At 64.9% G+C, this 14,837-nt stretch overlaps 1 protein-coding gene across 1 annotated transcript; it reads left to right on the top strand.

Moving 5' to 3' along the window:
• Positions 1-4,864: 4,864 nt before the first annotated feature.
• Positions 4,865-13,537, top strand: MAG (myelin associated glycoprotein). Its single transcript, XM_054805067.1, is given in 10 exon segments — positions 4,865-4,975; positions 7,161-7,529; positions 8,302-8,598; positions 9,542-9,802; positions 10,733-10,993; positions 11,718-12,020; positions 12,389-12,485; positions 13,085-13,118; positions 13,120-13,173; positions 13,264-13,537. Coding segments are annotated over 10 exon segments (1,884 nt in total). The 5' UTR covers positions 4,865-4,914; the 3' UTR covers positions 13,411-13,537.
• Positions 13,538-14,837: the final 1,300 nt, after the last annotated feature.

Below are 14,837 nucleotides of genomic sequence, written 5' to 3'. Positions count from 1 at the left end.
GGGGGGCACCCAGGCTTTTTGGGGGGGGCACCCAAGGTTTTGGGGGGGGGCACCCAGGCTTTTTTGGGGTGGCACCCAGGGGTTTTTGGGGGGGGCACCCAGGGTTTTTTGGGGGGGGGCACCCAGGCTTTTTGGGGGGGGCACCCAGGGTTTTTTGGGGGGGGCACCCAGGGGTTTTTGGGGGGCACCCAGGCTTTTTGGGGGGGGCACCCAAGGTTTTTTGGGGGGGGGCACCCAGGGGTTTTTTGGGGTGGCACCCAGGCTTTTTTGGGGGGGCACCCAAGGGTTTTTGGGGGGGGGGCACCCAGGGTTTTTTTGGGGTGGCACCCAGGGGTTTTGGGGGGGGGAACCCAGGGTTTTTGGGGGGGGGGGCACCCAGGGGTTTTGGGGGGTGGCACCCAGGGGTTTTTTGGGGTGGCACCCAGGGGTTTTTGGGGGGGGGCACCCAGGGGTTTTGGGGGGGGGGGCACCCAGGGGTTTTGGGGGGGGGGGGGCACCCAAGCCCAGCGCTTCTCCCAAGGACCCAGCCGGAGCGGGGCGGGGGGGGGACGGACACGACACCCACACGACGTGACACCCATGTGTCCGGGCGGGCCCCAGACACGCTGGGTGGCCCTGCCCCCCACCCCCCTCACCCCCCCCACCCCCACCCCCCACCCCACCCCCACCCCCACCCAGTACATATTCCCGGCTGGTTCCCCCCCCCCACCCTCACACTCTGCCCCCCGTCACCCGCCCGGACGCCTGGGTCCCACTTTGGGGTCCCCCTGGTACGTGATTGGGGGGGGGGTGGGGGGGTCCTTTATGGGGTGCGAGGTTGATACGGGCCCCTCCGAAAACCTGGGTGTCCCCCCCCAAATTCCTGGGTGCCCCCCTGGGTGCCTGGGTCCCCAAGGGTCCCCATCGGGCCATGATCCCCCCCCCCCCCGACCTCCCCTAGACACCAGGGTCCCCCCAAATCCCTGGGTGCCCCCCCAAACCCCTGTGCCCCCCCCGAACACCAGGGTGCCCCCACAAACCCCTGGGTGCCCCCCCAAACCCCCGTGCCCCCCCAAAACCCCTGTGTGTGTCCCCCAAACCTCTGTGTCCCCCCCAAACCCCCGTGCCCCCCCCAGAACACCAGGGTGCCCCCCCAAAACCCCTGTGTGTCCCCCCAAAACCCCGGTGCCCCCCAAAACCCCTGTGTGTCCCCCCAAAACCCCGTGCCCCCCCCAGAACACCAGGGTGCCCCCACAAACCCCCGTGTCCCCCCCAAACCCCGGTGCCCCCCCAGAACACCAGGGTCCCCCCCAAACCCCCGTGTCCCCCCAAAACCCCTGTGTGTGTCCCCCAAACCCCCGTGCCCCCCCCAGAACACCAGGGTGCCCCCCCAAAACCCCTGTGTGTCCCCCCCAAACCCCGGTGCCCCCCCAAAACCCCTGTGTGTGTCCCCCAAACCCCCGTGCCCCCCCCAGAACACCAGGGTCCCCCCCAAACCCCCGTGTCCCCCCCAAAACCCCGGTGCCCCCCCAGAACACCAGGGTGCCCCCCCCAAACCCCCGTGCCCCCCCAAAACCCCTGTGTGTCCCCCCAAAATCCCGTGCCCCCCCCCAGAACACCAGGGTCCCCCCCAAACCCCCGTGCCCCCCCCAGAACACCAGGGTCCCCCCCAAACCCCCGTGTCCCCCCCAAAACCCCGGTGCCCCCCCAGAACACCAGGGTGCCCCCCCCAAACCCCCGTGCCCCCCCAAAACCCCTGTGTGTCCCCCCAAAATCCCGTGGCCCCCCCCAGAACACCAGGGTCCCCCCCAAACCCCCGTGCCCCCCCCAGAACACCAGGGTGCCCCCCCCAAACCCCTGTGTCCCCCCCAAACCCCCGTGCCCCCCCAGAACACCAGGGTCCCCCCCAAACCCCCGTGTCCCCCCCAAAGCCCCCGAGTGCCCCCCCCCTCCAAAATTCCCGGGGTCCCCCCCCCCCGGGGTGCCTGTATCCCCATGAAGCCATGACCCCCCCCCCCCTTTCCCCTGGGTGGGGGTGAGGGTGGGGGTGAGGGGGGGGGGGGGGCGGGGGGGGGTGACATCACCCCGGGGACAAACGTCCCTTGTGGCTTCGGTGGCGCCACCAGGCTCCGAAGGGACACGGGGGGGGGGGGGGTGTGTGTCCCCCCCAAACTCTGTCCTGGGGGGGGGGGACACCCCAGCCAAGGATGTCTGGGACACCCCCCCCCCCCAGGATACCGGGGACCCCCCCCAAAATCCCTGGGACCCCCCCCAAACATCTGCCCCCCCCCCCTCCAAATCTCTGTGTACCCCCCCAGGACCCCTGAGTGCCCCCCCCCCCCCAAAACCCTGGGTGCCCCCCCCCCAAAACCTCTGGGTGCCCCCTAAAAGCTGAGGTTCCCCCCTCCCAGGACACGAGGGTCCCCCCCAAATCCCTGTGCCCCCCCCCGGACACCAGGGTCCCCCCCGAAATCCCTGTGGCCCCCCCAAACCCCTGTGCCCCCCCCAGACACCCCCCCAAAACCCGTGTGTCCCCCCCAAATCCCTGTGCCCCCCCCCGGACACCAGGGCCCCCCCAAAACCCCTGTGCCCCCCCCAGGACACCAGGGTCCCCCCCGAAATCCCTGTGGCCCCCCCAAATCCCTGTGCCCCCCCCCGGACACCAGGGCCCCCCCCAAACCCCTGTGCCCCCCCCGGACACCAGGGTCCCCCCCGAAATCCCTGTGGCCCCCCCAAACCCCTGTGCCCCCCCCAGACACCCCCCCAAAACCCGTGTCCCCCCCAAATCCCTGTGCCCCCCCCGGACATCAGGGCCCCCCCAAAACCCCTGTGGCCCCCCCAAATCCCTGTGCCCCCCCCCGGACACCAGGGCCCCCCCAAAACCCCTGTGCCCCCCCCAGGACACCAGGGTCCCCCCCGAAATCCCTGTGGCCCCCCCAAATCCCTGTGCCCCCCCCAGGACATCAGGACCCCCCCCAAACCCCTGTGCCCCCCCCCGAGACCCCCCCAAATCCCTGTGTGTCCCCCAAATCCCTGTGCCCCCCCCAGGACATCAGGGTCCCCCCAAAACCCCTGTGACCCCCCCAAATCCCTGTGCCCCCCCCCCAAATCTCTCGGTGCCCCCCCTCCCCCCCAGGACAGCAGGGCCCCCCCAAACCCCCAGCCCCCGCCCCCCCAAGGGTGGGGGCACCCAGGCGGGGGGGGGGTGGGGGCACACAGAGGGTCCCTTTGTCCCCTCGCGCTGTGGGGGTGACACCGGCGCGTCAGGAATGGCAGCGTGGGGGGGCCCCGGCCACGAGGGGGGGGGCACCCAAAGGGGGGGGACCGACCCAAACGGGGGGCACCCAGGAGACAAAGGGGGGGAGCACCCAAAGGGGGGGGGCACCCAAAGAGGGGGCACCCAAAGATGGGGGGCACCCAAAGAGGGGGGGCACCCAGGAGATAAGGGGGGGCACCCAAAGATGGGGGGCACCCAAAGGGGGGGGGCACCCAGGAGACAAGAGGGGGCACCCAAAGAGGGGGGGCACCCAAAGAGGGGGGGCACCCAGGAGATAAGGGGGGGCACCCAAAGGGGGGGGCACCCAAAGAGGGGGGGCACCCAGGAGACAAGAGGGGGCACCCAAAGGGGGGGGGCACCCAAAGGGGGGGGGCACCCAAAGATGGGGGGCACCCAAAGAGGGGGGGGCACCCAGGAGATAAGGGGGGGCACCCAAAGATGGGGGGCACCCAAAGAGGGGGGGCACCCAGGAGATAAGGGGGGGCACCCAAAGATGGGGGGCACCCAGGAGACAAGAGGGGGCACCCAAAGAGGGGGGGCACCCAAAGGGGGGGGCACCCAGGAGATAAGGGGGGGCACCCAAAGATGGGGGGCACCCAAAGAGGGGGGGGGGGCACCCGGGCGACGGGGGGGCCGTGCTTGGTGCTGTCACCCGTCGTCCCCCGGCACCGCCTGGGACCGTCAGGCGCTGGGGACAATGGGGACAATGGGGGACAGTGACGGGGGAGGGACAGGGGACAATAGGGGACGGGGGGGGGGACAATGGGGGATGGGGGGACAATGGGGGATGGGGACAGGGGACAGTGGGGACAAGGGGAGACAATGGGGGGATGGGGGACAATGGGGGGACAGGGGACAATGGGGGACAACGGGGGGACAATGGGGGACAGGGGGACAATGGGGGACAGGGACAATAGGGGACAGTGGGGACAACAGGGGACAATGGGGGACAAAGACAATAGGGGACAGTGGGGACAAGGGGGACCAGGGGGGACTGGGGGGGGACAGGGAGACTGGGGACAATGGGGGACAGGGACAATAGGGGACGGGGGGACAATGGGTCAAGGGGGGGCAAGGACAATAGGGGACAATGGGGGGACAATGGGGGGACAGTGGGGACAATGGGGGACAGGGACAATATGGGACAGGGGGGACTATGGGGGACAATAGGGGATGGGGGGACCAGGGGGACAATGGGGGACAGGGACAATAGGGGACAATGGGGATGGGGACAATAGGGGACACTGGGGGGCACTGGGGACACTGGGGGCAGGGACAATAGGGCATGGGGGGACAATGGGTCAAAGGGGGACAAGGACAATAGGGGACATTGGGGACAATGGGGGGACAATGGGGGGACAGGGACAATAGGGGACACTGGGGGGTACTGGGGATACTGGGAGGGGACACTGGGGGGTACTGGGGACACTGGGGGACACTGGGGGGCACTGGGGACACTGGGGGCAGGGACAATAGGGCATGGGGGGACAATGGGTCAAGGGGGGCCAAGGACAATAGGGGACATTGGGGGTACTGGGGATACTGGGAGGGGACACTGGGGGGTACTGGGGACACTGGGGGTACTGGGGATACTGGGGGTACTGGGGATACTGGGGACACTGGTGTTGTCCCCCGCCCCTGTCCCCCCAGCCCCCGCCATGAGGCCGGTGGCCGCCGCTCTGCCCACTGCCCTGCTGCTGCTGCTGCCGCTCCCCCCAGGTACTGGGAGCACTGGGAGGGAACTGGGAGGGACTGGGAGGGACTGGGAGGGACTGGGGGGAACTGGGGGGGCACTGGGGGGACTGGGAGGGACTGGGGGGGCACTGGGAGGGACTGGGAGGGACTGGGAGGGACTGGGGGGACCCTCAAACCCCCGTTATTAGCCCCAGGAAACCCCCCAGAACCCCGTTATTAGACCCAACAGACCCTCAAAACCCCGTTATTTCACCAAATAAACCCTCAAAACCCCGTTATTAGACCCAAAGGACCCTCAAAACCCCGTTATTAGACCCAAAAGACCCCCAGAACCCCGTTATTAGACCCAACAGACCCTCAAAACCCCATTATTAGACCTAAAAGACCCCCAGAACCCCGTTATTAGACCCAACAGACCCTCAAAACCCCATTATTAGACCTAAAAGACCCCCAGAACCCCGTTATTAGACCCAACAGACCCTCAAAACCCCGTTATTTCACCAAATAAACCCTCAAAACCCCGTTATTAGACCCAAAGGACCCCCAAAACCCCGTTATTAGACCCAACAGACCCTCAAAACCCCATTATTAGACCCAAAGGACCCCCCAAACCCCGTTATTAGACCAAATAAACCCCCAGAACCCTGTTATTAGACCCAACAGACCCTCAAAACCCCGTTATTAGACCAAATAAACCCTCAAAACCCCGTTATTAGACCCAAAAGACCCCCAGAACCCTGTTATTAGACCCAACAGACCCTCAAAACCCCGTTATTAGACCCAAAGGACCCCCCAAACCCCGTTATTAGACCAAATAAACCCCCAGAACCCTGTTATTAGACCCAAAGGACCCCCAAAACCCCGTTATTAGACCAAATAAACCCTCAAACCCCTGTTATTAGACCCAAAAGACCCCCAGAACCCCGTTATTAGACCCAACAGACCCTCAAAACCCCGTTATTAGACTCAAAAGACCCCCAGAACCCCGTTATTAGACCCAACAGACCCTCAAAACCCCGTTATTTCACCAAATAAACCCTCAAAACCCCGTTATTAGACCCAAAGGACCCTCAAAACCCCGTTATTAGACCCAAAAGACCCCCAGAACCCCGTTATTAGACCAAATAAACCCTCAAAACCCCGTTATTAGACCCAAAAGACCCCCAGAACCCCGTTATTAGACCCAACAGACCCTCAAAACCCCGTTATTTCACCAAATAAACCCTCAAAACCCCGTTATTAGACCCAAAAGACCCCCAGAACCCCGTTATTAGACCCAACAGACCCCCAAAACCCCGTTATTAGACCAAATTAACCCTCAAAACCCTGTTATTAGACCCAACAGACCCTCAAAACCCCGTTATTAGACTCAAAAGACCCCCAGAACCCCGTTATTAGACCAAATAAACCCTCAAAACCCTGTTATTAGACCCAAAAGACCCCCAGAACCCCGTTATTAGACCCAAAGGACCCCCAAAACCCCGTTATTTCACCAAATAAACCCTCAAAACCCCGTTATTAGACCCAAAGGACCCCCAAAACCCCATTATTAGACCAAATAAACCCCCAGAACCCTGTTAGTAGACCCAAAAGACCCCCAGAACCCTGTTATTAGACCCAACAGACCCCCAAAACCCCGTTATTAGACCAAATAAACCCCCAGAACCCTGTTATTAGACCCAACAGACCCTCAAAACCCCGTTATTAGACCAAATAAACCCTCAAAACCCCGTTATTAGACCCAAAAGACCCCCAGAACCCTGTTATTAGACCCAACAGACCCTCAAAACCCCGTTATTAGACCCAAAGGACCCCCCAAACCCCGTTATTAGACCAAATAAACCCCCAGAACCCTGTTATTAGACCCAACAGACCCCCAAAACCCCGTTATTAGACCCAAAGGACCCCCAAAACCCCGCTATTAGACCAAATAAACCCCCAGAACCCTGTTATTAGACCCAACAGACCCTCAAAACCCCGTTATTAGACCAAATAAACTCTCAAAACCCCGTTATTAGACCCAAAAGACCCCCAGAACCCCGTTATTAGACCCAACAGACCCTCAAAACCCCGTTATTTCACCAAATAAACCCTCAAACCCCCGTTATTAGACCCAAAGGACCCCCAAAACCCCGTTATTAGACCCAAAGGACCCACGCCATCACCCCACTTGACACCCCAATGTGTGCGTGTGTCCCCCCCACTTTAGGGACATCGGGTGGGCCGTGGGCCGCCTGGATGCCCCCGGCAGTAGCCGGACTCTCGGGAACGTGCGTGGCCATTCCGTGTCGTTTCGGTTATCCGGAAGAATTACGGCCGAGCGTCGTTCACGGTTTGTGGTATTTTGGGAGCCCGTACCCCAAAAATTACCCCCCCGTGGTGGCTCGGTCGAGGACGGGAGCCGTTCACGAAAGTTTTACCGGAAGAGCGAAATTGGTGGGAGATCCGGGAATTCGAGATTGTTCCTTATTTTTGGGACCCCTCAGTTCCGAATTAGCCGGGAAATATTATTTTCGGGGGGATTTGGGGGGTTATAATCAATACAGCTTCTCCGAACACACAACGTTGGAGGTGTTGGGTGAGTTTTTGGGGGGGGGGGGGTTGGGGGGGGGGTCACTGGTTTGGGGGGTCCTGGATACCTGGGTCGCCTTGGGGTGTCGGGGTTCTCAGATTTGGGGGGGGGGGGGAATGTGGATGTTGGGGTCCTTCGTGCCAATGGGTCCCACAGACTATGGGGGGGTCCCCAAATCCGGAGCCCTGGGTCCCCCCAACCCCATCCCAGACCCCTGGTCCCATCACCCTATAGGGGGGTCCCCAAATCCAGACCCCTGGGTGCCCCCACCCTATAGTGAGAGTCCCCAAATCCAGACCTCTGGGTCCCCCCAACCTATGGGGGGGGTCCCAAATCTGAACCCCTGGGTCCCCCCAACCCCTGCCCAGACCCCTGGGTGCCCCCATCCCAATGGGGGGGGTCCCCAAATCCAGACCCCTGGGTCCCCCAACCCCTTCCCAGACCCCTGGGTGCCCCCACCCTATAGTGAGGGTCCCCAAATCCAGACCCCTGGGTCCCCCCAACCCCATCCCAGACCTCTGGGTCCCCCCAACCTATGGGGGGGTCCCAAATCTGAACCCCTGGGTCCCCCCAACCCCTGCCCAGACCCCTGGGTGCCCCCATCCCAATGGGGGGGGGTCCCCAAATCCAGACCCCTGGGTCCCCCAACCCCTTCCCAGACCCCTGGGTGCCCCCACCCTATAGTGAGGGTCCCCAAATCCAGACCCCTGGGTCCCCCCACCCTATGGGGGGGGTTCCCAATCCCAGACACCCATCTTCCCCCCCCCCCAAATCCCAGAGGAACCAGTACTGGAAGTCCCCCCCGAACTGGTGGCAGGAGAAGAGGTGGAACTCCGATGCCGCGTCCCCGACAACTGCCCCCAGCTCCGACCCCGGGTGGGTTGGGAAGGAACCGAAGAACTTCCGGAAGTTTCCGAACGGGAATTCCGAGAGGACGCGGCCGGAGCCGGCACCGTTTTATCCCTTTTACGGTTTCGACCGCGGCGAGAGGACGGCGGCCGGCGGTTGGGCTGCAGGGTCACCTTCCCCAACAGCACCCTGGCCTTCGGAGCCACCGTCGCCCTCGATGTTCAGTGTGAGTTGGGAGGCGGGCGCCTGGGTGACCCCCCCCCGACACCTGGGTGCCCCCCCCCATACACCTGGGTGACCCCCCAAGCCATTTGGGTGCCCCCCTCCAACACTTGGGTGCTACCTCAAACCATTTGGGTGACCCCCTCCAACACTTGGGTGACCCCCCCCAACACTTGGGAGCCCCCGCAAGCCACCTGAGTGCCCCCCCCAAAACCTGGGTGCCCCCCCCATACACTTGAGTGACCCCCCCAAGCCACCTGGGTGCCCCCCCCCAACACCTGGGTGCCCCTCAAACCATTTGGGTGCCCCCTCCAACACTTGAGTCATCCCCCCCCATGCCATTTGGGTGCCCCCCCAACACCTGGGTGCCCCCCCAAGCCACCTGGGTGCCCCCCACACACACCTGGGTGCCCCCAAGCCACCTGGGTGCCCCCCCCCAACACTCGGGTGCCCCTCAAACCACTTGGGTGCCCCCTCCAACACTTGAGTCCCCCCCCGATGCCATTTGGGTGCCCCCCCCATACACTTGGGTGCCCCCCCAAGCCACCTGGGTGCCCCCCACACACACCTGGGTGCCCCCAAGCCACCTGGGTGCCCCCCCCCCAACACTTGGGTGCCCCTCAAACCATTTGGGTGCCCCCTCCAACACTTGAGTCCCCCCCCGATGCCATTTGGGTGCCCCCCCCATACACTTGGGTGCCCCCCAAGCCACCTGGGTGCCCCCCACACACACCTGGGTGCCCCCAAGCCACCTGGGTGCCCCCCCCCAACACTTGGGTGCCCCTCAAACCATTTGGGTGCCCCCTCCAACACTTGAGTCCCCCCCCGATGCCATTTGGGTGCCCCCCCATACACTTGGGTGCCCCCCACACACACCTGGGTGCCCCCCCACCCCTGTGTACCCCCTAATCCCCTGCCCCCCCCCCCCCCCATTCCCCATTCCCCAGACGAACCGCGGGTGCTGGAGGTGTCAGGCCCGGGCGAAGCGGTGGAAGGAACGGCGGTGGAATTAGGGTGCGAGGCCGAAGGCCGCCCTCCCCCGTTACTTTCTTGGTTCCGGGGTGCGACGGTGTTACGGGAAGAACCGGTTTCGACCGGTTTGCGCTTGGTTTTCCCCCGGGTGGAACCGGGTCAGGCCGGGACCTACAGCTGCGTCGCCGAAAACCGTCATGGCCGCCAGAACCGGAGCCTGGAGCTGCGCGTGGCCTGTCAGAGCCTGCAGGGGGCGCCCTGGGGAGGGAGGGGGCGGGGCTTGGGGCGGGGCTTGGGGGAGTGGGGGCGGGGATTGGGGCAGGGCTTTGGGGGTGGGCGGGGCTTGGGGGAGTGGGGGCGGGGCTTGGGGAATGGGGCGGGGCTTGGGGCGGGGCTTGGGGGAATGGGGCAGGGCTTTGGGAGTGGGGGCGGGGCTTGGGGAATGGGGCGGGGATTGGGGCAGGGCTTTGGGGGTGGGCGGGGCTTTGGGGAGTGGGGGCGGGGCTGGGGGCGGGGCTTGGGGAATGGGGCGGGGCTTGGGGAGTGGGGGCGGGGCTTGGTGCTTGGGGCGGGGCTTTGGGGAGGGGAGGGGCTTCGGGAGGGGCGGAGCTTTGGGGAGTGGGGGCGGGGCTTGGGCTTGGGGCGGGGCTTTTGGGAAGGGGTGTGGTCAGGGGGTGGGGCTTGGGGAGGGGCAGGGCTTGGGGCGGGGCTTTTTTGGAAGGGGTGGGGTTTGGGGAAAGGGGCGGGGCTTGGAGTAGGGGTGTGGTCAGGGGGGCTGGGGATCCCTGTTTTGGGGGGGGGCACTAATGGGATGGGCCCTATTGGGTCCCTCCTGAATCCTTGGGGTGTCCCGTCCCCCCCCCCACCCGAACTCTGGGGGTCCCTATTGTGGTCCCCCCCCAAACTCTTGGGGTCCTCCCCAAATTCTGGGTCCCCTGGGAGGGTCCCTATTGGATTCCCCCCCCCCCCAAACTCTCGGGGTCCCCCCCCCGAACTCTGAGGGTCCCCCCTAAACTCTGGGTCCCCAAACTCCTGCTCTCCCCCCCCCCAAACACCCAGGATCCCCCCCCAAACACCCTGGATCCCCCTCCCAAACACTTAGGGTCCCCCCCAAACACTTGGGGTCCCCCCTCACCCCCTTTCCCCCCCCCCCTTTCCCCCTATAGACGCCCCCCGTTCACCCGTACTCAACGGCTCCCTTTGGGTGGTGGCGGGTGACCCGGTGACGGTGACCTGCGGTGCCACCAGTCACCCGGCCCCTATCGTGACGGTGACACGGGGACGACGGGTGGTGGCCGCCGCTGTCTATGAACCCCAAGTGACCATGACCTTGGCGGCTGCCAAACCGGAGGATGCCGGGGAATATCTGTGCCGGGCCGAGAACCAGCACGGGGAGAGCAGCCTCCCCTTCAACCTTACGGTTGAGTGTGAGTTTTGGGGGTGCGAGGGGGAGTTTGGGGTCCCTGGGGGGGGTATTGGGGTCCCTAAGGGGGATTTGGGGTCCTTAAGGGGGGGTATTGGGGTCCCTGGGGGCATATTGGGGTATCTAAGGGGGATTCGGGGTCTCTAAGGGGGGGTATTGGGGTATCTAAGGGCGGTTTTGGGGTCCTTAAGGGGGGGTTGGGGTCCCTAAGGGAGGTTTTGGGGTCCCTGGGGGCATATTAGGATATCTAAGGGGGATTTGGGGTCCCTAAGGGGGGGTATTGGGGTATCTAAGGGCGGTTTTGGGGTCCTTAAGGGGGGGTATTGGGGTCCCTAAAGGAGGTTTTGGGGTCCCTGGGGGCATATTGGGGTCCCTAAGGGGGATTTGGGGTCCTTAAGGGGGGGTATTGGGGTCCCTGGAGGGGGTTTTGGGGTCCCTGGGGGCGTATTGGGGTATCTAAGGGGATTTTGGGGTCCCTAAGGGGAGGGTTGGGGTCCCTGGAGGGGGTATTGGGGTCCTAAGGGAGGTTTTGGGGTCCTCAAGGGGGATTTGGGGTCCCTAAGGGGGGTATTGGGGTCCCTTAGGGGGTATTTGGGGGGCTCTAAGGGGGATATTGGGGGTCCTGGGTGTGGTTTTGGGGTCCCAGCTGTTTTACTGGGGGTCCCCCGGTCACCCGTGTCCCCCGGTGACATTTCGGGGTGTCATGTCGTGTCGTCCCCCCCCCCCAGTCCCCCCCATCCTCCTCCCCGATTCCCGCTGTACCCCGGGGGGGGATGGGGCACGTTGCGTCTGTTCGGCTTCCGCCGTTCCCGAACCGGCCGTGACCTTTGACCTACCATCCCGAAACGTCACCGTCACCGAGGGTCACCGCGATTACACCGTCACCACGCCGGGACGGGGTACCGGGGGGGTCGTCACCGTCACCGGTATCCTCACACTTCGGGGGACGCTCGACCCCCGATTGGCCGTACTTTGCTCCGCCCACAACCCCCACGGCAGCGTCAGGCAACAATTACGCTTTCATCATCCCGGTAAGTTATGATGTCACCCGGAGCGTCACCGTCACTCGCTGTTACCCCCCCCTTGTCGGGCGTGGGAATTATTGCTGGGATTTTCCCACGCCCCTTTGACCTCCCCTGGGGGAGGGGGTTATAACCCCGCCCCTATTTTATTTGCCCCGCCCACAAGGTGCCACTAGCCCCGCCCCCAGGGACTATTTGCCCCGCCCCCTGGGGTTTATTCACCCACCCTCCCCCAATAATCCCCACCCCCCAACCCCTGGGGGGAGGGGCATGGGAATTTCCCGGGTGGGTTTCTCACGGTGGGGGAGGGGCGGGGCTATAACCCTGTGGGGGGGGAGGGGTTTGCCCCCCCTGACCTATCTTTACCCCTCCCCCAGGGGGGCTGGTTTGGGCCAAAGTGGGGCCGGTCGGGGCCGTGGTGGCCTTCGCCATCGTCATCGCGCTCGTCTGCTACCTCAGCCAGAGCCGTCGCAAGTGAGATACGCCCCCGGGCTGGCCACGCCCCCCCGGGAGGCCACGCCCACGGGGAAAGCCACGCCCACGGGGAAGCCACGCCCACGGGGAAAGCCACGCCCACGGGGGGAGAGAGGCAAACCCATAGGGAAGGGATGGCTGGGGAGGCCACGCCCCCTTTGCGAGGCCACGCCCCCCCGGTGAGGCCACGCCCCCTCAGTGTGAGGCCACGCCTCCTGGGAGACACACCCCCCCACCGTGTGTAGGCCACGCCTCCCTGGGAGGGCAACGCCCTATAGGAGAGGGCACAGCTCAGAGGAGGCCACGCCCCCTGAGGAGGCCACGCCCCCTGGGGAGACCACGCCCCCAAGGAGGCAAACCCTCCAATCCCTGCAGAGGCCACGCCCAATGTGTAGGCCACACCCCCTTGGGGGACAAGGCCACGCCTCTCTGGCCCCTGCTTGCCACGCCCTTTGGTGAGACCACGCCCACCCCGGGACTGACCACGCCCCCCTCAGGGGTGGGGTGGGGGGGAGGGAGGGAAACCGAGGCACGGAGTGGGTGGGGCTAGGGCGGGGTCAGAGGTCAGGGCGTGCCCCCTGACCCCCGACCCCACGCAGGAAGGCGGCGGGAAGCCCCGAGGTGACGCCGGTCCCACCCCCACCAGGGCAGGGGGGGGGACCCCGCCCCCGAATTGCGCCCGCTCCAGGTACGGGGGGGGAGGGGGAGATTTGGGGGAGGGGGGGGGGGCGAGGGGTACACGGAGGGGGGGTGACGATGACCCTCCCGCTGTCCCCAGGCCCGTTGGCTTCGAGGGGCCGTAGGCCGCTGGGCGCTGGGAGTGGGGGAAGGGCCGGCAACAGCTCCGCAACCGGCCCCTCCCCCCAAACCGGGGCGAGGTCCCCCCGAGGAACCCCCCGAATACGCCGAGATCCGCGTCAAGTGACCACGCCCCCTCCCTCCACCCGGACACGCCCACCGCCACCCGGACACGCCCACCGCCTCCTGGCTCCGCCCACCGCCTCCTGGACACGCCCATCACCTCCTGGCTCCGCCCACCACCTCCTGGCTCCGCCCACTTGTCGCTGGGACACGCCCCCCCCGCTGATGGAACCTGCCCCCCCCTTATTGAGGCTTTAAGGCTCCGCCCACCGAGCTCTGGACACGCCCACCGGGTGCTAAGCCACGCCCAGCCAGCATAGGACACGCCCCCTTTATCCGCTGGCCACGCCCCATGAGGGATCGGCCCAATCAGAGCCTTCCCCCCCCCCCCCTTTTTGCAGTCAGCTGGCTCCGCCCACTGGCACATGGCCACGCCCACTGGTGGCTCCACCCCACGGCACGAGGACCCGCCCACTGCTGTTCAGACTCCGCCCACCGCTGTCTAGCCACACCCACCACGGACTAGGCCCCGCCCACTGCCACTGCCTCCACCTCTCTCTCTGGGTCTAGGCCCCGCCCACTTCGGCCTAGGCTCCGCCCACCAGCCCTTGGGGTATTGCCAGGAGGCCCCGCCCCCGGCCCCGCCCCTCCGGGCAGGCCCCGCCCCCCTGTAGTTATTTATTGCCCCTCCTGGGGCCTGCCCCCCTCATTAACGCCCTTTAATGAGCTCCCGCCCCCCCGGTGACCTTTGACCCTCCCCCCAATAAACTGGACGTGCCCGAAGCCACGCCTACCTTGGGGTGGGGCCTATGGGGGCGGGGTCTATAGGGGGAAGCACCTATAGGGCCCCAGGGCTATAGGGGTGTGGTATATAGGGGTGTAGTATATGGGGGGGTGGTATATAGGGAGTGGTGTATAGGGGTGTGGTCTATAGGGGGTGTGGTCTATATGGGGGGAGGAGGGACCTATAGGGCTCCAGGGCTATAGGGGGTGTGGTCTATGGGGGTGTGGTCTATAGGGGTGTGGTCTATAGGGGGTGTGGTCTATAGGGGAGGAGAAGCCTATAGGGCCCCAGGGCTATAGGGGGTGTGGTCTATGGGGGTGTGGTCTATAAAGGGTGTGATCTATAGGGGAGGAGGAGCCTATAGGGCCCCAGAGCTATAGGGGGTGTGGTCTATAGGGGTGTGACCTATAAGGGGTGGTCTATAGGGGTGGAGAAGGGACCTATATGACCCCAGAGCTATAGGGGGTGTGGTGTATGGGGATGTGGTCTATAGGGGGTGTGGTCTATAGGGGAGGAGGAGCCCATAGGGCCCCAGGGCTATAGGGGGTGTGGTCTATAGGGGATGTGGTCTATAGGAGGTGTTTTCTATATGGGGGAGGAGAAACCTATAGGACCCGAGAGGTATAGGGGATGTCGCCTATAGGGGTGTGGTCTATAGGGGGTGTGGTCTATAGGGGAGGAGAAGCCTATAGGGCCCCAGGGCTATA

The sequence above is a fragment of the Grus americana genome, chromosome 27 (assembly GCF_028858705.1).
Source record: "Grus americana isolate bGruAme1 chromosome 27, bGruAme1.mat, whole genome shotgun sequence".
Taxonomy (NCBI): Eukaryota; Metazoa; Chordata; class Aves; order Gruiformes; family Gruidae; genus Grus; species Grus americana.
Note: the sequence above shows the minus strand (reverse complement) of the source record. Positions and strands in the feature narration are given on the sequence as shown.